Source organism: Mixophyes fleayi, chromosome 10 (assembly GCF_038048845.1).
Source record: "Mixophyes fleayi isolate aMixFle1 chromosome 10, aMixFle1.hap1, whole genome shotgun sequence".
Classification (NCBI taxonomy): domain Eukaryota; kingdom Metazoa; phylum Chordata; class Amphibia; order Anura; family Limnodynastidae; genus Mixophyes; species Mixophyes fleayi.
The window spans coordinates 65,942,310-65,967,022 of record NC_134411.1 but is presented as its reverse complement, the minus strand read 5'-3'; the positions used below and the strand labels follow the sequence as shown (position 1 = coordinate 65,967,022).

General features: G+C 39.1%; 1 protein-coding gene across 1 annotated transcript in view; it reads right to left on the bottom strand.

Moving 5' to 3' along the window:
- Window positions 1-1,491: 1,491 nt before the first annotated feature.
- The window catches only part of RPGRIP1L (RPGRIP1 like), a 113,206-nt gene continuing 89,984 nt past the window's right edge, over window positions 1,492-24,713 (bottom strand). Inside the window, exons 23-26 of the mRNA XM_075188841.1 lie at window positions 14,550-14,736; window positions 11,932-12,016; window positions 5,685-5,818; window positions 1,492-2,132 (exon numbers count right to left, since the gene is read on the bottom strand). Of these exons, the coding sequence (XP_075044942.1) occupies window positions 2,041-2,132; window positions 5,685-5,818; window positions 11,932-12,016; window positions 14,550-14,736 (498 nt within the window). The 3' untranslated portion in view covers window positions 1,492-2,040. The remainder of the gene's footprint in view (window positions 2,133-5,684; window positions 5,819-11,931; window positions 12,017-14,549; window positions 14,737-24,713) is intronic.

Genomic DNA, 24,713 nt, shown 5'->3' with positions numbered 1-24,713 from the left:
ATATTGGGCCACACTTTTAAGAATTTTTAAATCGAGAGCTTACTTACCAAATGGCAATAGAGGACCAGCACTCCCCATCAGCTACTGATACTAAATATGCCTCTCAAACAAAAATACAGAAATGGAAGTTGCTCAACCAATTTATAGGTTCACAGCAGGTGCCTTCACCTCATAGGACTTCTCCTCCTAGGAAAAAACCCCCATCCATAGAATGGTTTTCAGCTTGATCATTACCTTCTGACAAGAGCAGACACTTAACAACGTACCCATTTAATCTTGTATCTGTTTATTTAGAGTTAAAATTAATTGCTCTGTTTGACTTACATCTAGGGCACACTTAGTTTCTAGTAGTTTAACGCTTCGTTCTTATATACATGGTACTGGAAAATTTGTATTGAAATGTTTTGGTGTTTGGGCTTTCGTCCCTTTGAGAATCACAAACCTCTTTTCGAGTTTTAATATTTTATAAATGTGAATTATTTTTACTAGTTAACTTTCGACTCTGGATGACCCAGACTTCTTTAGATAGTACATATGCTATTTGTTTGGGTCAGCTGCCGTGCGAGACCATTGGGAAACACATGTACATTCCCACACAACAACTTGGGAAATTTTGTTACCATTTCGCCTTTTGTACATTTAGTTGATTTGGTGAAAACCACCACAAGGGACTTAAGATATTTCTGTTCACCCTGAATCACCATGATTGGCCCTTCTTGGTTATCTCACAGGGCTACCTCCACCAAAAGGTACGATACACTGACCTACTGCTAATCATATGTTATCTGCTGTCTAGGTTATACTTAGATTATCTTTGTCAGCTTATAGTTTGTATTTATTTTTACTATTTTTATTAGAACACACTAAAGTTCACACAGTTTCTACTAGTGCTTTCTCCTGACTGTGCAAAGATTCTCACTCCCTTTACCCCTTCAGCTCTCTACCGTTCATTTATTTTTTGGCGCTCGAGGCCCCAGGTCACACCCACAAAACTATATATCACACTCATTCTGATATATAGCATTATTTCCCTCCAGTATCTTTCTGCACACAAAGATCATCCTCTATAGGCCTCTTATCTACATTTTATCGTCTAAAACTAAAATATAACCATGAACTTAAATGGGAAGATGGTATAGCAAAAGTACTTGATTCTGAAGACTGACACTAAATCAGCATACACCTCTCTAAAACTTTCATCTGAGTTAATATATTTTTGTGTTCGTCTTGCTGATCTTATCGTTGGTATCTCATCCCTCAGAGACTACACACTATTTTCTCAAACTCCTCACCATTTTGTTGGCGTCTATGTGGTGGTAAGGAAACTTTGTCCTACATTTGGTGGTATTTGCATCGCTTAATTTCACCGATATCACCATAAACATACAATAATTAACTTTAAAAAAAGATAAACAATATTTGGTTTATTTAACCATTATAAAATAACCAAGCACTTAATACAAAAAGAGATTTATTTTAATAATTTACACATGAAAATATACATATAAAAATATCATAACTACACATATTGCACTTGTAAAAATAACTTCTTCAAAACAAAAATTTCCAACACACTAAACTGATGCAAATAGAGAAATCACACGCTTCGTTCAGCCAAAATACACCTAAATGGCACAGTATTATTCTGAAGGGTAGACTAGGATGAATATGAAATATTGTTTCTCTGGGTCCTGTAGGAGATTACAGTACTGCAATTGTATAATTTTCTACACAATGCCAAATGTTAGCATTTTACCACACATTCTTGCAATATAAACATTTGCCAAACATTTCATGAGGAGATCTGTTTTTAGAAACTGTTAAATATTTATGTGTTTTTGCAGTTGATTGAAAACAACAAGAATGTGATCATTAAAATAAAAAAAGTGGGACTGAAAATGTTATATGTGGCCTGGATTTCTCTATTAAATTCAGTTTATTATCAACATATTAAACATTAATTTTAAAGATCAAAACTGGAACAAATCTGGAGGAAGCAACAAAGTTCGGTAATTCATTTCCATGCATAGACTTGTCTTTTTAATCCTGCATCAATGACCGAAGTGCCTCAGCAGCTTTCACTGTCACGGTCATCTTACCAATTATTTTCACTCCAGACACTGAATCATAAACTGGACCAGGAAGGAAAAAAAAAAGAAAGGAAAAAATATATAGTTAGAGAAAACATGATATTGTGCTAAGGTTTTTTCATCTTAAGGCACCATCATACTAAATCCAAATATAAAAACTAAATTTTTATGAGAGCGAAATGCAGTATGTAGACTTAACCTCATGTGTCCAATTGCCATGGACTCAGACTGTAAGCCTGCGAGCAGGGCCCTCTTACCTTTCTGTCTGTCTGTATTACCCAGTATAGTCTATTATCATGTTCGTCCCCAGTTGTAAACCACTATGGAATTTGCTGCACTATATAAATAAATGATGATGATAATGAGAATACAGTGGCTGGTAGTACTAATGGAGACACAGTGCTGATTTTACGCATTAGTAATACCTAGTGCTGGGGCCACAAGGTATTACTAATGCGTGCAATTCTTTTCCTTGGGCTGGACTTTTATAATTTTTTACAACAAGTGCAGTTGTGTAATATACTAAAAGGAAGGGGTGATTTCACAGTTTATGTTAGCCAGTTGAAAGACTAGATTTACCTGTGATGCTATTAGCCTAAATAGAGTAAGGCTAGGAATGACAATACTGGCATAGTACAATAACGCAAAACAACCCAAGTCTGTGTGTGTTGCCTTTACAGACTATTGTACATTTCATCATAGAACACTTTTAGAATTAGTCATGGGACACAAGCTTGTTTAGTGAATATATACGAAAGACAGATGGATTAGAAGAACATGAAAAATACTTCTCTTCTTTGCCAAAACACACCAAATTAAAAACGGATTCGGTAGTGTCTTCTGACTATGTCCCATTCAAGACTGCCTACCAATGAAAAGGCTAGGCAATATACACACAACAGGGCATCTAAATTCATGTACTGCAAAACAGCAGTATGCAAATAGCACAAATACAGTGATTTTCAAAAATATTCTGACTCTTTTTACCTGGATACATTATACCAGGCTTCAGGTTGTTAAAGACATTTAGCCATGGTGGATAGTGGAGCTGCTCATGTTTCAGGAGCTTAAAACACAAGCTACATATTTTAGTTTTTTACTTTAAGATAGGACATTTTTGTTCTTATTAATAATTCTCTTACTCTAAGGTGTAGAGGGTAATACATGGTGGGTTATGTTTCACCTTTAGAAGGCAGGACACTGTAGGGAAAAAAAAAAAAGACAAGAACAATCTCCACTTCCACCATATAACTCCCTGTTCCCATTTTCATTCCCAGATCACAAATAGCCCAGCCTGGAGACAAGAAAAGTAGTAAAAAAAAAAATACTCAATCCTGGGTGTTCTCATACAGCCTTAGGAAACGGTAAGGAACTATAAGTCTAAAAAACATTTTCTCCATCAGCAGCAAGGGAACACAGATTGTGCAATGCCCTAAAGTCACCCTTAACAGGAGGATAGGAATGCCTAGAAATGAAAAATAGCCTGGAGGACTGCCAACACCCCACACCAAGAGGGACCAACCACCCTGGTTTACAGTGCTGTCAGCCAAAAGGGAACTGGTAGCCCTGCCAGATTGCCATCCTGATCCAACAAATGATTGAATGGGTGGAGGCACCACATCCTTTCCATGTCCCTCCTAAAGGACAAACAGAGTATCTGTGCGAAGGAAGCCCTCAAATCCAAGGAATAAATTTCTGCTTGCTTGGATTTGCTCTGGTCAATGTGTAAACCCAAAACTTAGGTTGCAACAAGGGAATCGTACACAGGACAGTTTTTCATGGATCTACCAGCTTAGACAATAGTTAAGTGAAAAATAAACTTCAAAGTTAACAGAATGAAGGGCCTCAGAGGGAGCAATGTGCAGGACCCTTAAATCATATTTCAATCTCACTGAGAAAAGGGGGAAGTAAGAGTGACCGCCCATGGTCCACGCCTTGTAAAATCCCCTTGACAAGAAGTGGCGCTAACTGAAGCCGCTTAAAAAAACTGAGAGGAAAGAAACCTGTACCTTGAGAGGACTCTGAACAAGGCTTTTTTTTTCCAGCCCCCCTGGAAAAAAATAAGCAATTGAGAACTATAAAACAACTTTGGTGGAAATTTTATTTCTTCACACCAGACCAAGTAAGATTTACAAACCCTATGATAGACAAGGAAAGAAGAGAGCTTTTGTGCCTACAACATGGTCTCAATAACAGTCAGCAGGGCTATTATGCGTAGTAATTGTGACTTTTGAGGCCATGAAGTGGGCAGAAAGAGAGTGCAAAGAACACCACCCTGCAATGCTTTAAGGGAGAGCTGAGGATGTCTTTCTTTCAGTCTGTGCAAAACTTAATTAAAATGAATCAAAAAAATAATGTGCTGAAAGTGCAGTACCTCCCTCTTTTGCAGAGTACTGGAAAAAGGGGCAAGGAAACAAGAGGGTCATACAAAGAAGAGAATTCAATTCATGTTCTTACAGTGCCCTGTCTCCTAGGTGCAAAATATAATGCACCCCCTTTGTACCCCTACTAAGGAATGAGAAATTATATAATGAATAACTACATTTCTGTTTTTAAACATTTTCTGTTTCAGCGTCACAGTCTGCAATAAAACACTGATTAAGACAAAAATGTTTAGGTACTTTAAATTTCAAATACATTTATGTGTCAAGAGAACACAAGAGACAGAAGTCTAGTTCTTAATAGAATTGAAGGTATTTAGGATATATTAGGTTATACTGATTATTAATTAACTTTAAATTGCCATAAAATAATATTGTCTGCATGTGTAGGGAGGGTGAATTGCAATGGTAGAATTTAAACACATTGCAGACAAACTGATCAATATGACAATGTTAAGGTTTGTTACGACTATTTCTGGTGCCATTTTTTAGATTTGGTGTCTACTAGGTACCGGTGGGTACCTGGATTTTTGCCTCAATGCCATTGTTCCAGTGAAGAAAAAGCTGCAGGGCTTAGCAAAGTGAGTTTCTTAATTCTGTAAGTTGTGAATTCCATCTATATCTGAAACAGAGGCAGTGGGAAGTTCTGCATTTTACAAAACAGAGATATTCGATGAGAGGCAGCAACATTCAAAAACATTGCTGCGCTCTGGACATACGTAGGTGACCACGGAGAACACTAAATGGAATGCAATGTGGCAACATGCACATTTAAACTATGGCATCACTAAACATTTGCCTAGAAATTGTATTTGAGCTGCTTGCTCCCTATTTTCTACGCTCATTCTACATTATTGTCATACAGCTACATGATCAGTTAGGAAAGAAATATGCAGAAATTGAGCACACAGGTTGGTTGTCAAACAATATTTCAGAAGCCAACAAAAAAAAGATTAAACTTAAACTGACAAGAAGGTTGAGAAGAGAGGCTTAGAAAAACATTAAAACACTTTTATCATCAACTGGAAAGCAAATGACTTCCACATGTTTTAGGCAGGCTACTAGGTTACTATTGCAGCACAGCTAGATTGCTTTTGTAACTGTTGTTTGCATTAAAAATGAATTTCTGTAACATATTACTAAGATATATAATAGGAATATTGAAGTAATATACCACAGTTAGCATAGGTGGAGCAAGACATGTGAAACTTACTTTCCATTTGTTTGTTGATGATGTCTTTATCCGTCTTCAATATTTCTATCAGGCTAACATTACTAAACCCGATGTCGTCACAGTCCAGGTCTTGCTCGTCCTCTGGTGGATCACTAACAACTGTAAACTTAACACTGACAGATGAAAAACAATTACAAATTACTGTCATGGAAAATACGTTTAACCCTTAACTACTTTGCCAAAACGAGTATAAGGTATCACATGTGAATGATCCAATTAATCAAACGATATTGAAGTAGCACTTTTCAAAAATTTTAAAGGCGTAAAAAAAAGTTAAAACATGAACTGTCTTAAAACACATTCATTTAAACACCTAGGACTGTCCACATAATGAAGGCAGGAAAAGATGTAGCTTCCCAATGTTCTTTTCTGGCCTTAACTTTACCAGAAATATTCATAGGCTTTGTTGAACAATATAAATAACATATAGTCTACAATGCAAGCAATCCTAATAAAATCTCTTGGGAAAACTTGAATACACTGATCTGAGTAATCGGGTAGGTTACCTTATTTACTTACTTTGTACATATATATTCTGCATGACTACTTAACCATTTTCCTCACTAAAAGGGTTATTAAAGTCCTTAAATATAAAATATTGTGATTAACGGTTATTTATTTTTTTGTGACAGAGTGATTAATAGGGAATCTGTCCCACAAACCCTTCTATGACCTGACTTTGGATCAAAACTAACCACAGTAAAATGCTGCTTCCTCTGTAAAATGTGGAAAACACACACCCTTGGTAGCTTATGAAATTTAAGAAGGGCTTTTAAGACTGAGAAAGATGTATGTGTTCTTTAAGCTGTATTTCAACATCCAGACTTCATGGCCAAGTTTTATTCCTACTTTAAAATACTTAATTGCAGGGCAATGCACAAGATGCTTTGAATTTGTGGTTTGTGTAGCAGTCAAACTCCATTTTGGGCTGGCTCTGGGATCAGAATGTAAGACATGGTGGATTTTGATGTTTCTTGGCATCACAGATCAAACTATGATCTGCTTGTAAAGATAACTGGTTTAAGGTTCTGAGTAAACCTCATTCGATTATATTAAATGTGGATGGGCTTCCTCTGAGTCAAATCCAAAAATCCTCTATTCTAAAAAAAAAATAAAAAAAATAAAGAAATAAATGTCATTAATGTCACATTTCAATAAATAATGATACAGTTTGCTTTTCCCTTTTGGGGAATAACAAACAATATTAGTCATTGTTTTTTTATACCTAATTTGAATTTGGTTTCATTTTGGGATATTACTACATAAATAATAATTATTGAATGGATAAACTGCAATAAATTTTATTGAGGTTTAGGGTCAATATGGCAGCTTTACATTGGATGCTGGGTTTTAAACAGGACATTACACCAAAATAATATCCCATACTATTCGGACAATATAATGCCCCAAAAGTTTTATGGACTAAATTGTGAAATAAAAACCGCCCCCTGTCTGCATTTTTTTTTTAAAAAAAAAACAAGGGCAGAGTGGTGGTCCTGGGCAGCTCTACGCTCAATGTGACATCCAAATCTACATGGTAATCTGGCCGGAGTTCAGTTGGAGTTTATGAGTGACATTTCACTTTACACTGGAACAAGAAATGCAGCAGTTACCATTTATAATACTAAATTCAGATATGGAAAAAAAGAGTTTAGCTATAGTGCTCAGTGAAACATACAAGTCACTCTGCACAGAGAACAACCTAAATTGAAAATAAACATAAGTTCAATTTCATTTTTAAGGTTCATCCTCAAATGACATTTCAGAGAATGCCTTGGTGCTTTAACAAACAAAAACATAAATGCTCAAGTTTAATGTGCAGAAAATCTAAATAACGCTGAAAAAGGAGGACACAATCTGATGTAATAGGCAAATGCAGATATGAGCATGCAATTCCAGTGCATATGAAACACTGGGCTGCATTTTACTTCTCAGCTTCACTATAAAAATGAAAAAGAAAAATTACTATTAAGTTACACCTAAGGACAATATGAAAAAGCCTCTTAAGTATCTTGAAAATAAGATGTTTTCCTTATATTCTTCCCTAACAGGCCCTAACAACAACTCTATATATATTTAAATTCTGTCTCAGTGGGTAAACCATGGATTCAAAATGCTGAAATGCAAATGGCAAGCCCCAAAAGTCAAAATAAGAGCCGCTCATTCTGGTGGGGGGGGGGGGGGGGGGGGCGGGGGGAATGGAGGTCAGAGCCCCATTGCCTGGGAACTCCCCTCCTGCTCGAATCACTATTACAATATCAGTAGTGTAAACTATTTTATGAGAGCCACAGCCACAACATAAAGTTTAATCACAGCAACCAGTGCCAGTGTCAGCAGCTGCTTCTATAAAGTCTGATGCGTATTGCAGATCTCAGCGCTCTATCAGTGCACTGGAGAGTAGCGCCAGCAAGACAGGTGTGTTCATATGGGGACTCTCAGAGTGAGTGTTTGTGTGCTTGGAGTACTCTTCTCCGCCTCCTACTAGTTATACTAGTAGCATCTTCATCGTTTATTTATATAGCACCACTAATTCCGCAGAGCTGTACAGAGAACTCACTCACATCAGTCCCTGCCCCATTGGGGCTTACAGTCTAAATTCCCTAACATCAGGGCCATCTTTTCCATTGGGCATGATGGGCAGGTGCCCGGGGGCCCCACAGGCAGGGCTTTTAAGTAAAATAAATAATCCTCCAAAAAAAAAAAATCCTGCAAATATATCTATCTATATCTATATCTATATCTATATCTATATATATATGATACACATATATAGAGGTAGGGGCCCCGCTGCACTGCTTTGCCCGGGGGCCTATAATGTTGTTAAGGTGGCCCTGCCTAACATATACACAGAGACACACAGGCTAGCGTCAATTTGTTAGCAGCCAATTAACCTACACCCGGAGGCAACCCACGCAAACACGGGGAGAACATACAAACTCCACACAGATAGGACATGGTCAGGAATCGAACTCATGACCCCAGTGCTGTGAGGCAGAAGTGCTAACCACTAGGCCACTGTGCTGTCCATGTATATCTATATATTGAGTATGGGTTCATTATAGCACTATTATTGATTCAGTACATTCATGTTTTTACATCCAGCTTTTAAATCTGTTTTTTGTTTTTGCTTACTACAACAGTATTGCCTCCATGCATCTTTATCGCGATATGGGCAGAGCTTTTTGCCTCTTTGAGAGGACACTTTATTTCGGATTTAAATATAAGATTACAAATATACTCACTTAATGCTAGCTAGTATGCATACCGCAACATACAGACATAGATATTAGGGATTATTTATTAAATTACAACATTGATTTGTAAATGTATCAAGCTAATCAATTCTGCAGCCTATCTACTTCTATGCAAGTTTAAAAATGGTTAGTGCATGGCAAGAAGTCATTTAAAATGTTTTCTTTAGTGTGTCTCTGTAATGCAGGTTTGAACATCTAACATTAAAATGAAAAATCTGCATAAAGTCTAAATGCACATTAGATGCTATATGCAAAGAACATTACAGAGAAAAGAATTAGCAAAACTATTTCACCCCTTTCTTGTAAGTCCTGATATTTTACCTTAGATAGAAAAGTAAATTTGCTGTTATTTGGGAAGCCCTGTGGGCTGAAGTAATCTCACTGTAAACTTGGGTAATCATTCTGAGCTAATCAAAAACCACTGCTCAGGACAGTCAGATGTCCTAAAGTTATTATTAAACTTTATTTATAGGGCGCCACAAGCTATCCGCAGCGCCATACAGACTACAGACAGTGGATCATACAGGGTAGAACCATACAGAACAAAAAACAAAAAAATACCAGGACTTCAAAGCTCCCAACATAGCTTACACATTGAGGAGGGAGCAGAAGAATAGGTAGAGAGACAGGAAGGAAGAGGGCCCTGCTTGTGAGAGGTTACATCCTAAAGGGAGGGGAAACAGACATGAGGCACAATGAGGAGTTAAAGGGGAACAATTGCAAGATATACGAGTGGCGGGGTAGGGAAGATAGGTGAGGAAGTCAGGCATGGAGAGCAAGTTAGGTGGATGGCTGGTAGGCTTTGAGGAAGAGGTGAGTTTTAAGTGCCTGTTTAAAGGTGCACAAATTAGGGGACAGTCGGCTGGAGGAGCGTGGGAGGTCGTTCCAGTGGAGGGGGGCATCCCAGGAGAAATCTTGGATTCTGGGATGAGGTGATCAGAGAGGAGGAGAGGCTACGGTCATTGGCTGAACGCAGGGAACATGATGGGGTATGAATGGAGAGGAGGTTGGAGATGTAAGGGGCAGTGGAGTGGTAGAGGGCCTTGAGGGTGAGGAGTATGAAAAGGATTCTGTAGGGGAAAGGAAGCCAGTGTAGGACAAGGCAAAGTGGGGAGGCAGAAGAGGAGCAGCGGGAGAGGAAGATGAGTCTCGCAGCACCGTTAATTATAGACCTAAGGGAGGGCGAGGTGGGAGAGAGAGAGGCCTGTGGAGAAGGAGGTTTCAGTAATCAAGACAAGAGATGATGAGTGCATGGATAATAGTTTTGGTGGCATCCTGAGAAAGGAAGGGCCGGATGCGGGCGATATCGCGGAATTGGAAACAACAGGATTGAGCAAGAGATTATGGAGGGCAGAGGAGAGGGAGGAGTCAAGGAAGATGCCCAGGCAGCGGAGTTGGGGAACAGATGACATGGTAGTATTGTTAACAGTGATAGAGGGATCAAGATGGGAAGAAGATCTAGAAGGTGGGAAGTCAACAAGCTCAGTTTTGGCAATGTTAATTTTGAAAAAACTTGAAGACATCCAAGAGGAGATGACGGAAAGGCAGTAAGATACACGAGAGAGGAGCAAGGGGGAGAGATCAGGAGAAGAAATGTAGAGTTGAATGTCATCTGCGTAGAGGTGATATTGGAGACCAAAAGAAGTGATGAGATCACCCAGGGAGGCAGTGTAGAGTGAAAAGAGTAGATGTCCAAGAACAGAGCCCTGAGGAACTCCTACAGGGTGGATGTACCAGAAATGGATACAGAAAAGAGCGGTTGGCGATTTAGGAGGTGAACCAAGCGAGGACTGAGGCAGATAGGTTGAGAGAAAGAAGGGTCTGCAACAGGAGGGGATGGTCAACGGTGTTGAAGGCTGCTGCGTGGTCCAGGAGGATGAGCAGGGAAAAATTTCCCTTAGATTTAGCAAAGATAAGGTCATTAGTAACTTTGGCTAGGGCGATTTCAGTGGAGTGGAGGAGGCGGAAGCCAGACTGGAGAGGGTCAAGGAGGGAGTTGTTCGAGAGGTGCCTGGTGAGGCAGTTGCAGACTATCCTCTCAAGTAGTTTAGAGTTAAACGGGAGGAGTGAGATGGGCTGGAATTTAGCAAGTGAGGTGGGGTCAAGATTTGGTTTGTTGAGAAAGGGAGAGATAAGGGCATGTTTAAAGGAAGTAGGGACGATGCCAGTGGAGTGACAGATTGAAGAGGTGAGCAAGGTAGGAGCAGGCAGTAAGGGAGAGGGAGCTGAGGAGATGAGAGGGGTTGGGATCCAGTTGGCAGGTAGAGGGGTAGGAGGAAAGAATGAGGAAGTGGATTTCTTCACCCGAGGAAGGGCGAAAGTAGCACCAGAGTTGATTGTTAGAAGAAGGCAGAGCAATAAGGGTTGCAGGAGAAGGAACCAAGGAGGAAATATAAAAAGTCTGATAGCCTCAATCTTAGAGGAGCAGAGTTGAATGATGTAACCAAAAGCTTATCAGGAGCACAGTATACATGCCAGCCAGTATGTTGGAAGCTGTACAAATTAATCTCCTTATACAGTGCATTATGTATATAGTATGGAATATTATTAATACTGTATAAGAATATCAATGTGTATATATCTACATTTTAGATGGATTTAATATATATATATATATATATATATATATATATATATATCTATATATGTACACAAGATATAAAGTGCATAATCACAATGTACATAATACAGTATCAATACTATAGACCATCAATAGTGTTATTAATATTGTACATATATCTATCTATAGTATTATATATACAGGGCAGACTGTCACTTGCAACACTTACTCCAATATCAGGCATTTGGGAACCCCCTCTGGAAAGCCTGTGCTTACGTAATATGGGAATATGAAAAACTCCAATTTGAACACAGAAATTCATCTCAAGAACAATTATGAATTTACACCAAGATGAAAACTAAAAAATTAAAGTGTTAATAACTGGTTAGGAGAACACTACAAATTAAGGTACCTCCCAGTGTTGGCATTAGGATTCACCAGTACAGATCGTATAGAATCTCTGATCGATTGATTGTTTGTCTTATCCAGATGAATCACTGCACAGGTTGAAAAAAAATAACACAAAACATTAGGAGATATTCATGTGATTTGAGAAGTCACAGATGAGAATAGTCTGTTCGTGGAATGCTATAGTAGTGTATTACAAATCGAACTTAACAATTTTAAGCACATTGTATGAAAATGTTAAACCATGCATCACTGTCACCATGAGCATGTAACTAAGTGCAGTCCATATCCTGAAGTGTTTGAAAGAAAATATATCTATATCTATCTATAGATCTATCTCTATATCTATATCTAGATAGATAGATATAGCAGTATTTGGATAAGAACAGTTATTGCTTGTTAAACACATAAATATACATATATCTACATACATACATGCATGCATATACATACATAATACGGGGTGCTACTGGACTGAGAACTTTTTGTTCCTCACCCACTTCTCACGGTTTAATGTACTTTTTAATCCTAGGCCCAGTCTAAGTATATACACCAGACCATTGGTATATTATGTGTATTATTATTTTGGGTGGGGTGTGGAATAATGATGGTGATTATTTCGACAAGACTTACCCCACTGTCTTCACACCGAAGGGCTCCTTGCCAACGAATGTCTATGCGGCCATGGACAATGTACTTTACAAAGTGTTGTACATTGTCTATGGCCACATACTTGCATTACCCCCTTAACAGCACCGATAACAGCGTTGCGGTTCCCACTGACGTCATCAAGTCGCGCCGGCTTCTTCATTCATTGCGATTCCTTGCAGTCGGTGGCCACATCGGTCGTCCTGCAGACTCGTCGGGAAGGAGCCCTTCAGTGTGAAGACGGTGGGGTAAGTCTTGTTGGATTAATCAGCACCAATTTGCTGACTACCACCGATTATTTTATGTTATTAGGTACAATCTGCCCATGCTATTACCTGCAATATTGTATGCATTAGAAATATACAGAATATTGTCCTACTGTGTGAAAATAACAGGACAGCAGAAGTCATTCTGCTTGTGTTAACTAATGTAATTACCATTTGTCTCAAATGTCCATTGTTATCAGGTGCAGCTTAGATTTGGTTTGTAATCAGAACAATGTCTGAGATAACTAGCTGGCAGTTTAGCCCAAGTTAATTAGTTAGGTCAACAGGTAATCCGAGAAGTAATTAGGTTAGAACTTCTAGATGATATGCAATGTGCTTCCACAGTAATATACTGGCTGGAATAGCATTGGGAAATGTATTAACATGTATCAACACAAATGTTATCGTATAAAAATGTATCACAAACTCAGATTGTGTAATGTGGCAGATACAATGTGTCCAATGTCTTGTTATTTCACGCAAGCGTGAAGTGTCATTCCTTGATGTTATATTGTAACCCTTTGTTTAGTGTATTCAGCCAAATAGCTAATGGAGTCAAGCCATCCCATTGTATAATGAAGATAACAGAGACAGTATGTCTCACAGTTAAAGTGTCCACTGATGGACCCCTGCTGTAAGGGGAAGAAGTGAGACATTTGACCTTACTCCCTGTGTATACAACCAAGAATATAGGGAGAGCAGAATGCCAAGAGAGCTATTCTAGCTTAGAGGATCCTGGTGTACAAGACATCAGCGAAAAGGACTCTGGGCCAGGCATTGTGGTGCCGGTGGAGGAAACCCTACCAGGACAGGGTCTGTGTGAACTAGTAATCCAGGCTGGTCAACACCGTAACCGTAGAGTCTGCTGGAGGATACATGCTACCTTTTACCTTGTGAACGCCTTGTGGTGCTGTGATGCCTTATTTTGGATACACCCTGGTCTACCCGAGTCAGTTGAATCCCACAGAGGGTAACTGCCATCCCAGCTAAGGGTGTTACCCTCACAATAAATATATATATATTTATTTATTTCCTTGTTTATTTATTATTTTTTTTGAAACATACATATTTGTTGTCAAGGGTGGAAGATGGTTTAGGAGCCTCATGCCTCCGTTTTTAACACACCCACACCTCATAACCTACGTTTTTAACCTACTTCTCACCCACTGCACTCTATAGATGACCTTCAGATAGGGAATAAATCAGATTGTGATGGTATTTATGATATTTATATTCATTTACTTTCTACATAAAGGTTACAAGATTGGTTTAAATCTTGTGCAGAAAATAAATTAACATAATCATAACCATCATCACCTGAATGTGCATCTTCCTTCTTAAAATGTGTTAATTATTGCAACTTGTTCTTGGATGTGTCTAGGTTCTGCTAGTCCCTGATGGCACAGGTTGGTGACACTATATTTTAAGGAAGGGACTATGCAATAAAGCAGCTCTGCACCCCATGTCCAATATTGACAAATCTGTCAGTTTTACAGAAGGGAGAGACTGGCTGACAACTGGTCAACAAAATGCTTATTTTAAGCAACTAGGTGCCCAAAATGTTTACACCTCTGGTTTATACAATTTATTCCTTACGCTTATACCCTTGTTAGAATAACAACAATTTAGTACATGTAATAATAGATAAAGTAACAGACAGCATGTTACATGTGCACACCATATTGCAAATAACTCATGCATATGTTACCGTTGGTGTAATTGTAGTGGATCTGTTGCCCATGGATTGGTTTTGGTAGTGAAACTGGGGTCTCTTCAGCTGGCAAATTACACAGTTTATATTCTACAAATAATCTTTTTATTGTTTCATTCTGTACAACTTCTGAATCAACATCCAGACTCAAAGATATGATCTCGATGCAGATTTTCTCAGATAACTACCAGAAAAACAAAACAAGAGAAACAAAAAAAAACAAAAAACACTTTAGTACACCAAGATGAATGATTTATGTAGGCCCTCATGTTGGAAAAAATTTGAAAATATATAAAAAAAATACAGGTAATCAGCCAAAAACCAACAAACTCCACAATACAGCCCAATAATTATTCTTACATTTGAATGGATACCATAATGGGTTTAAAAAAGTAAAACAAACAAATGTTATACTGCACACTTCTACCAAATCATGGGCAAGATCAGAATTTCAGGGTGGAGATTGCATAACATATATAATATGCATGGTACAATGGGAACAGTCACAGGGGATAACACAAGATATTAATGGGTGATCTGTTACCCTAACTTTTGTAAAATGTCACATTTCTGATATATATCATATATAATAAATAAATGTATTATGCATCACTCCCACTGTATACCATTTCCGTTCCTAGCACCACTTGCTTGTCATTAGTTGTATTATCTGCAAAAGTGTGCAAGAGATAAAAATATTAATTGCATTACATATCAACTTCGCTATAACACCAGTGTTCATCTGTTCATTAAGATGGCAATATAATGAGAGAGAGAACTGTATATATGATTCATGTCCTGGTATAGTCTACAGAATATAATGTACAATAAATATATAATTTGAATGGGAGGACTTTGCATCAACTGGTGGTCAAATTTAGTAAAGGATTCTCCTTTTCTTAGTATTCTGTGCACAATATTTTGTGATTACAGGCATCAGTGTTACAAGTCAGGAAAAATTACATAATGATTTAAAAACTTGCATGTATAAGATCAATGTTTTAGTCTTACAATAATCCTCTCTCAAAATCAAAATTATGGCATGATTTTAACGCAAAACAACACTACTCCAACCTGAATTAAATTGGATCCAACTAATTATTTGAATTTACAATTAATTCCATGGGAGGCTCTCCGTTTGTTTAACTACCTAATCGTTGGAAACAGACTTGTGGTGATATTTCTTTAAATTATTATTATTGTTTTATTATTGTGGTGATAATAAAAAGGTCACTTATTTTAGATATTGGTCTTTGTGATTAAAATTATTTTTTATTAATTTTATATATACACACTCATTAGTGCTGTCACACTTCGTTTTACTGTTCCATTAAATAAAATTACCTAGATTCTATGATGGTGATTGTAAGTCTGATTGCAGAGCTCCTCATTTATTAGACGCACAAATTTTTTGTCTTTCCTCCAAGAGCTTTCCTATAATATTTTGAGTGTGGCCTAGTGACAAGGGATATATGTGATGTAATCGAGGGCATGTATGGTGTCCTGGGGACATGGCAAGGTTTGGATAGAATGAAGAAAAAAAATAATGGGATTTTTGTACTTGCGTAAAACCCGTTTCTCTTTTCTGCATTGGGGACACCAGGGACATTGCGGTATAGAGTAGGGACTGGGCTACTGGCACTTTAAACTTCTATTTACTAAGCCCTTGCTCCTCCCCCTCTATACCCCACTTTCTGTAAGCCTCAGTTTATGTTTAACCAAGCCGACAGAAAGCAGAGAGAGAGAAAACCAGAAAAGAGAATAAAAATAACAAAACAACAACATTCTCTTAACAAGACAACATGTAAAACAGTAGGAGAAACCAGAGCGTTAAGGGTGGGCACCCGGTGTCCCCCAATGGACTAAGCGAAACGGATTTTACGTAAGTACAAAAATCCCATTTTCTCTATCCTCCTTTGGGGGACACCAGGTACATCTCAAGGCTGCCTCACGGGAGGGAACGCTCAGGAGAAACGGCACGAAGCACCTTCATTCCAAAACTGGCATCCTTGGATGCAAACACATTAAACTTGTAAAGCTTAGTAAATGTGTGTACAGAAGACCACGTGGCCGCTTTACACAGCTGTTCACTGGAGGCACCATGACGGGCCGCCCAGGAAGCAGTTACATACCTTGTAGATTGCGGTCTCAGATTATCTGAGACAGGCTCCGCAGCCCCACTATAAGCTTGACGGATAACAGTCATAATCCACCTAGCTATAGTCACCTTAGAAGCTGGCCAGCCTCTCTTGTGAGCATCATAGAGAATCAAAGGATCCTCAGTCTTGCGCACATTCCAAGACCTTTTCACATAAATGCGCAAGGCTCGGACAACATTGAGATAACGAATAGAATCATCGTTATCCAAAGACATAGAATTAGTCAGGGCAGGAATGACAATGTTCTGATTTAAATGAAATCTAGACACAAACTTAGGAAGGAAAGAGGGCTTGGTTCGAAGAACTGCCCTGTCTTCATGAAAAACAAGAGGAGGAGATTTGCAAGATAAAGCAGCAAGCTCTGAAACTCTTCTTGCCGTAGATATGGCCAAAAGGAAAACCGTTTTCCAAGTCAGAAATTTGAATTCCACTGTATTCAAGGATTCAAAAGGCGGATGTTGTAAAGCATTCAACACCAAATTCAAATACCATGGTGCTACTGGAGGAACATATGGAGGTTGGTACATGGAGCACTCCCTGAATGAAAGTTTGTATCAGGTATGACAGCAAGTCGTCTTTGAAAGAAGACCGAAAGGGCTGACACCTGACCCTTAAGAGAACGAAGGCGCAAACCTGCATCCAACCCGTCCTGCAAGAACCTAAGTAACCTGGCCAAGCAAAAAGAAGTAGGAAATTCCTTCTCTTCACACCAGCCAATATATGTCTTCCAGACTTGATGATAGATCTTTGCAGAACCTGGTTTACGAGCCCGAAGCATGGTTTGCACCACACGTTCGGAAAAACCCTTGGCATTGTCTGACTGAATCTTCACTGGCCTTCCCTGCAGCATGAGTTGCGTGCTCATAAAAGCATGAAACACTGCTCGCAGTTCCAAGACATTGATTGGAAGCTTGGAGGATTACTTCAGAGTCCAAAGACCCTGAAAACGAGCGTGAAGACAGACGACCCCAAACTTGAAGGCTGGCATCAGTTGTGATCAAGGTCCAACTCCAAATTAAGAATTGGCGACCCTGCAGATATTTTGTTTGTTCAACCGCCAAAGAAGCGACTGACGCGCTTGCGGAGACAGACGGAATACCTGGGCTGCTAGATTCAGATGGGATATGTTCCATTGAGACAGAAGTTCCAACTGGAACTGTTGTACATGAAACTGAGCAAACTGGACAGCCTCCAAAGTCGAAACCATCTTGCACAGAACTCTCATGCCGAAATGCACAGAGTGCTTTTTTTGCCGCCAACAGAGATTTCACCATCTTCTGCAAGGCTAGAATCTTGTCCTGAGGTAAGAACACCCGTCGTTGTTGGCTGTCGAATACAAGACCCAAAAAGATCATCCGCTGGGATGGGATCAACTTGGACTTTTTGAAGTTGAGAATCCAACCGTGAGAATCTAGAGTCTGGATGACTACTTGGATATGCGACAGAAGCACCTCTGGAGAATCTGACTTTAAAAGAAGATCGTCCAGGTAAGGGATGATTGTAATCCCCTTGTACCTTAGCAGAGCAGCCATGACCACCGTGATCATGGTGAAAACACGCAGGGCTGTGGCAAGACCAAAGAGAAGAGGCTGAAATTGGAAGTGCTCTGATCGGACCGCTAACCTCAAGAGGGACTGATGACCCTTCCAGATAGGCACATGGAGATAGGCATCCTTGATGTCTAGAGCCACTATGAATCCTCCCTATTCCATGCCGTGAATGACCGAGCGCAAAGACTCCATCTTAAACCTGGGCACTCTGACCTGGGTGTTCAATGATTTCAGATTCAGAATGGGTCTGAAAGAGCCGCCTGTTTTTGGCACGAGAAAAAGATTGGAATAAAAAACCAAACCTCTTTGAGAATCTGGCACCGGAATAATCACTCCTGAAGAAAGGAGGGATTGAATCGCTTCTCATAAAGCCAATTGTTTTCATGGACAAGTAGGGAGCCCTGTGGCAAAGAACCGCCTGGGAGGAAGACAGAGCAGATCAATCTTGTCGCCCCGGTCAACCAGACCCCCAGCACAGACATCTGTGGTAGACTGAAACTACCGATCCCGGAACAAGAGAAGACAGGCTACCACCACTGGCGACAGCAGAGGAGCAAAATGCCTGTCATGCAGACTGCTTGTCTGCAGGCTTCGCTTTTGGACTTCGAGCAAACCAGGCCTGGTGCCCATGCTGCAAACCACCCCTGGGGGTGGATGACTGGCCCCTAAAAGATTGGCCCGAGGAATATTGACCCTGAAACCTGCCCGAGGACCAAAAGGACCGGAATCTGGACATTCTTTGTTTGGGAGCATTAACAGGGAGAAAAGTGCTCTTTCCTCCTGTTGCTTGACTGACAATGGAGTCAAGCTGAGGTCCAAACAAAAACACCCCCCAGAAAAAGGTATGGTCTCAAGAGCCTTTTTAGACTCAACATCAGCCTCCCAGGACTTAAGTCAGAGAGTCCAACAAGCCGAAACTGCACAGGCAGAAATACGTGCCCCAATCAATCCCGCGTCCATAGCCGCCTCTCCTAAATAATCTGTCGTCCTCTGAACTGCTTCCATTAGTGGGGCAAATTCAGAGGACGGCTTGCCTGCCAAAAACCCTTCAGACAGCTGTTCTGACCAGCGTTCTACAACCTTGCTCACCCACGCAGGTGCCAAGGCAGGCCTCAAAGAGGCACCTGCTGCCACAAAAATGGACTTAAGGACGGCCTTAAACTTACGGTCTGTACCATCCTTAAGAGCGGCTGCATTAGGAAGAGGAATAGTAGTTACTTTAGCAGTATCCACATGTGGAGGCATCTCCCATTTAGCACAAGAGCAGTAGGAAAGGGATAACACGACTGCAGACGCCAAGATACTCTGAACTTCCTATCCCGGGAAGCCCAAGGCTCAGACAACAAATCTTCCAATTGGAAATAAGCGGTGAAAGAGAAAGATTTATTTTTCCCGGCGCGCAAATAGAGAACCTCTTCCTCAGGAAAATTAAGTACCTGATGCACAGCCTGTATTAACTCCTCAACTCTGTGACGATCAGAATGAACCTCCTCCACCACCGAAGGAGCATCCATGTCAGAATCCACTACTAATTCGCTCTCCTCCTGGGAACAACAGTCAGAATCTGACTCATTTCCCTGAAGGGGTGCCGCTACCCTCTTACACTTACGTGAGGAAGACGGTGCAGCAGAATGCAACATCCTCTCTAAAGAGGAAGAAACTGAAACCAAACCCTGTACAGAGGATGCAAGTCCCTGTACCAAGCTGGTTCTACAGACTCTGCCATCCCTCCACACACAGTGTCTGCAGTGCTGTGGCTGTCAGATCAGGAGGACAGAGACAGCCTGTGGCGACTGTGCCTAACTCCTAGGAGGGCATCAGAACGTTGGTAGAGGGGGCTGGCAAAAGAGACACCTCCAGGGCAATTCCGATCCCCCCCTCCAGACAGTGCCCAGCTGTCCGCGTTTCACGGACGGCGCTGTGACCCCCGGCCAGCAAGCATATGATCCGCAGGAGTACTTATATTTAAACCTGCAGGCCACGGGGGGGACCGTTGCACTTGTCAGCAGATGCGGACTCATCACATCGGAGCCGACAGATGGCAAGTGCAGGGGAGCAGTGATTGACAGCCACATCTTAGCTCATTGAGCTGGCGGCTGTCAAGCACAGAGAAAAAAATAAAAAAACAAACATATTACGAATAAAAATAACAGAAGTGGGCTGCTAATCAGACGCAGCCCGTTCGCCGGGCACTTAAACTAAACTGAGGCTTACAGGAAGTGGGGTATAGAGGGGGAGGAGCTAAGGCTTAGTAAACAGAAGTTTAAGGTGCCAGTTCACCCTGTCCCTACTCTATACTCCAATGTCCCCCAAAGGAGGATAGAGAAACATAAGTTTAGTCAAAGTCCCAATTGTAAAGCGCTATGGAATTTGCTGGCGCTATATAAATAAATGTTGATGATGTTGATGATGATAGTCTGCAAAGCATACTTGCCTACTTTCTGGATTCTAGAGGGGAGGGCCAAGGGACAAGTGTGGGAATGTGATTAGACAAGCAATTATGGGTCGGCCCCAATGCGCAACACTACAATATGGGTCAAGATTATGTGAATTGTGTCATCAAGGCCCCGCCAACATCAGAACAAAGTGAAACGGGATACGGCAAAGGGCAAGTATGCGGCGGTAAGGAGGGACAATACACAACTATAACTAGCATAAACATAAACTAGGTACTAATCAATTAAATAAAATCTTTGCTGTTACAGTAACTTTAAAGCTGATTATGAATGTTATATTTAGCATTGTTGCCTGATAAAATAAAAAGTGTCAACGCATATGAGAATCCCCTGAAAACTACTGTAATTTAGTTAGAACAAGTGTAAAACTGTTTAAAGCAACTTGCAATTTAATAAACAAAATCAATATGATAGTAGGAATGAAGCTCAGTGGTGTGACGGCGTGAATATGAGCAAGACATGTAAGGAAAAAAGGCGAATACATCGCTGCTTTATAAACATTTCTAAACGGGTATAATACTTTATGGAGTAAGACATATCTAATCAGAAAATTTAATTAAAAGCAAGTTGTTATTTAATAAAAACGAACAGCTCCAAATTAAATTTATTTGCCTCGTACACAGTCACACTTGTGACAGTTTGCAGAATTAGACTATAACAATGGAACCAGGCTTTGAGAATATCTATTTGGATATGTTTTTATTATATGGACTAAGACAGAGTATCCATTTAAAATGACAATTTTCACAGCTGTCAAGCTGACTGAATATTTGATGTGTGCAGGCTTCTCCTCTCCTATAAATGAGACATTTCCTTTCATCTTGTACCCTAACACACATTACCTAAACCCCCCAAATCTGAATATTTCAATAAGGTTCTTTCATTATTCACTAGGTTCATGGAAATTTTACTAGGGCAACCACATATTTCTGTCGTTATGCATACAGGTACAAGCCTTCAGCTGGCAATATTACTGCGATTAGCATAGTTTGATGAAATATTTAAAGGGTTTTCTTTTTTTTTTATTATTTTATTACTTTAAAACCTAATAAATCAAATGACTGCCAAATGCCATTAAGGTGACGCTTTGACTGGAATGTGCTTTTCATATTCAAATTTGAAAAACAGGCTGATGAAAGTGTGTGCAGGTTTCATGTGTAAGCTCTCTGCAGCTCATGCTCTCACACATTCACACACAAACAGTTTATTTATAATGAGAGATATATATATATATATATATATATATATATATATATATATATATATATATATATATATATATATATATATATATATATACACACACACACACACACACACACACAAGTTAACCCGTGCATGATACTCATGCATTCTAGTCAAATCAAGCTACTTAAGGTGTTAAAAAGGTTCTTGTCATGCATTTGGGCCATAGCCCAGGCCTCAACCACCAACCACTCCCCACTGTCACCCCCGGCAACCACCAACCACTCCCAACTGTCACTTCTCCTTCAAGAAATATATATATTTTTTTTAAATCTTTATAAACACTTTTAACAATTAACAAATTAAATGAACAAATTAAAAACATCTTAATATACCATATTTCAGCCCTTTCTGATTTTTTTTTTCCCACAAACACTAAGAATTTAGTAGGTCAGTGTATAACTCCGCCCAGCAGGTGGCGCTGCAGCTTGGTTTTTATTTTACACACGCACAGACAGACTAACACACGCCACTAGACATTTATATTATATATATATAATATTCATATAAATTAAGACATTGTACTTGTTTGGTACAGCTGGTGTTTTAATTACTCTATTGTTGAAATGTCCTCCACCATATTCATTTATTTTAAAAACTCTGCCTGCACACTGGATCAGAATCCCCCCATCCCCCCCAAAAAAAAAAAAAAAATCAGAAAAACAGCCAAACTAAAAGGTTTAATTTTCTAGATATATGGTTCGGATAATGTCAATAATAAGGATAATGTTTAGCATGTTTAGCATGCTTCACATCAGATGGAGAGTAATATGCGACGTGTTAATGACATGCACCAACATTTGCATGCATGAAAACAGATTTCCCCACTATACAGGTTCGGTCAGTGCTACAGTGAAATTCTAATTCCTTGCTACATGCAGAGGAAATGAAATACACTTACATATCCAAAGACCGGCAGTGAGGAGTACAATGCATTTCCTTAAACTCCCAAGCGTCAGATAAATGTCATTATTCTGAGAGTTACATATATCTGGCATAATTAGAGTGAAAAATGCCGCTTTATCTTGATGAATTTTTCCTCTCCAGTATTTTAAAAGACTCATAAATATTTAAAACAGTTCAAGTATTTCAAAATTTAATGATGCTGAGAAGGCTTGTTATGGCAAGGCAGAATTATAGGAGTATTTTATGAACAAAATGGTTTTAAATCAACCTGACAAACTCAACTGGGACCCTGATGTCCCTTTCGAAATGAATTTGTCAAGAGTTTAAAGAAGCGAGGATCAGAATGGAATTTTCTACTTTAGAAGCTTCCACTCATGATAGATTAAAAGTGATCATGGATGTAATACAATTAGAGGAGTCTGTTTTATATAATAGTGACACACACATTTCAGTGATGTAGATCCTTGTACCTCTTTTTTTGCCAATATCTGTAAAATCATCACAGAGCGATGTAAGGGAGTGGATGCAAGCTACTAACTAACATTAGAATAATTTATAGGTGTACGGAATTCAATTAACATTTTATTTATTCAACCTTATACAATTACCCCATGTCAGGTGTAAATAACTTTATTATGTAGTATTTAGGATCCAGTAAGACATGCCTAGGAACATCCATTGAGATCTACATAAATCACTACTTAGCATTCAAGTGATTAGACTACATAATTGTGGTCATCATTACATTAATTTATCAAGGTAGATTTATGGGTAAAAAGCCCAAAACAGTCAGGCTACTAAAAAAATGGAAAGTTTTGATAGGTTTAAAAAAAAAGGGTATGTAAAGGTTGATGGGAATAAAACAGCCATCAACAAATAACAAATGTTTACATTTCTTCTAATTTACATGAACAGTATACCATGTATGCTCGCACAAACCACATGCAGTGCAATTTGGTATATATGGAGGGGGGCAAGACCGACCGGGCTACAGTTGCCAAAACTCAAACTTACGCCTCTTGAGGAGATATATGCTTGTGCACCAAACAGAAAGAAAAAAAGAGAACAACCTTGTATGTACATGTGTGAAGCATGTTTAAGCCACAATTAGGTTTAAAAGTGAGATTACTGCTTAATAATATTACAAAAGAGGCTTACAATGTCTTTGGAGGAATACAATTATTTCAAGTTGTGAACATTCTTTTAATCAGCAGATTATGCATTCATTCCTATGTATTGAAATGAATGAAAAATTCATAAACCATTGTCTAGTGCATAGCACTCAGCAGCTACCCCCTGTTCTTCCTAGTAATTAACATGCCTCCAAGGTTTTTGTGGATGTGGGAGAAAAGGGAAGATAAGTCATTATCCTGGGAACTCTTTACATGCTCAGTATACTTCTCACAATGATTATGTGATGGAGAGTACCGTAATCGGTATGCCATGTGCTTCCACTGGTTCGGTGTCACTAAACTTTATGTGACACTCATATAAAAGAGAGGCTCAATTTTATAATTGTATCCCAGCAGGAAATAAAAATAGAGATGAGAGTTAATTTAAGGTTAAAAGGGAAGTTAATTTAAGGTTATCTGTATGTGTTCTTCAGACATGACTGAGAGTTTTGCCTAAAATAAAGGTTTATTTACAATTGGCAATTGTGTGTTAGCAGATTTTTCAATCTGGTCACTTATCTCGGTATAGTTTACTTCAAGAGAGAATGCAAAGTGTAAGAAATGAAAGTCAGATTTCTTTAAAAAAAAAAACAGAAAAAAAACAAAAGCAAAAAAAACCCAAAACATATGGTTTTGAGGTCTGATAAGGAACAAAAGAAACCTTTTGTTTTTG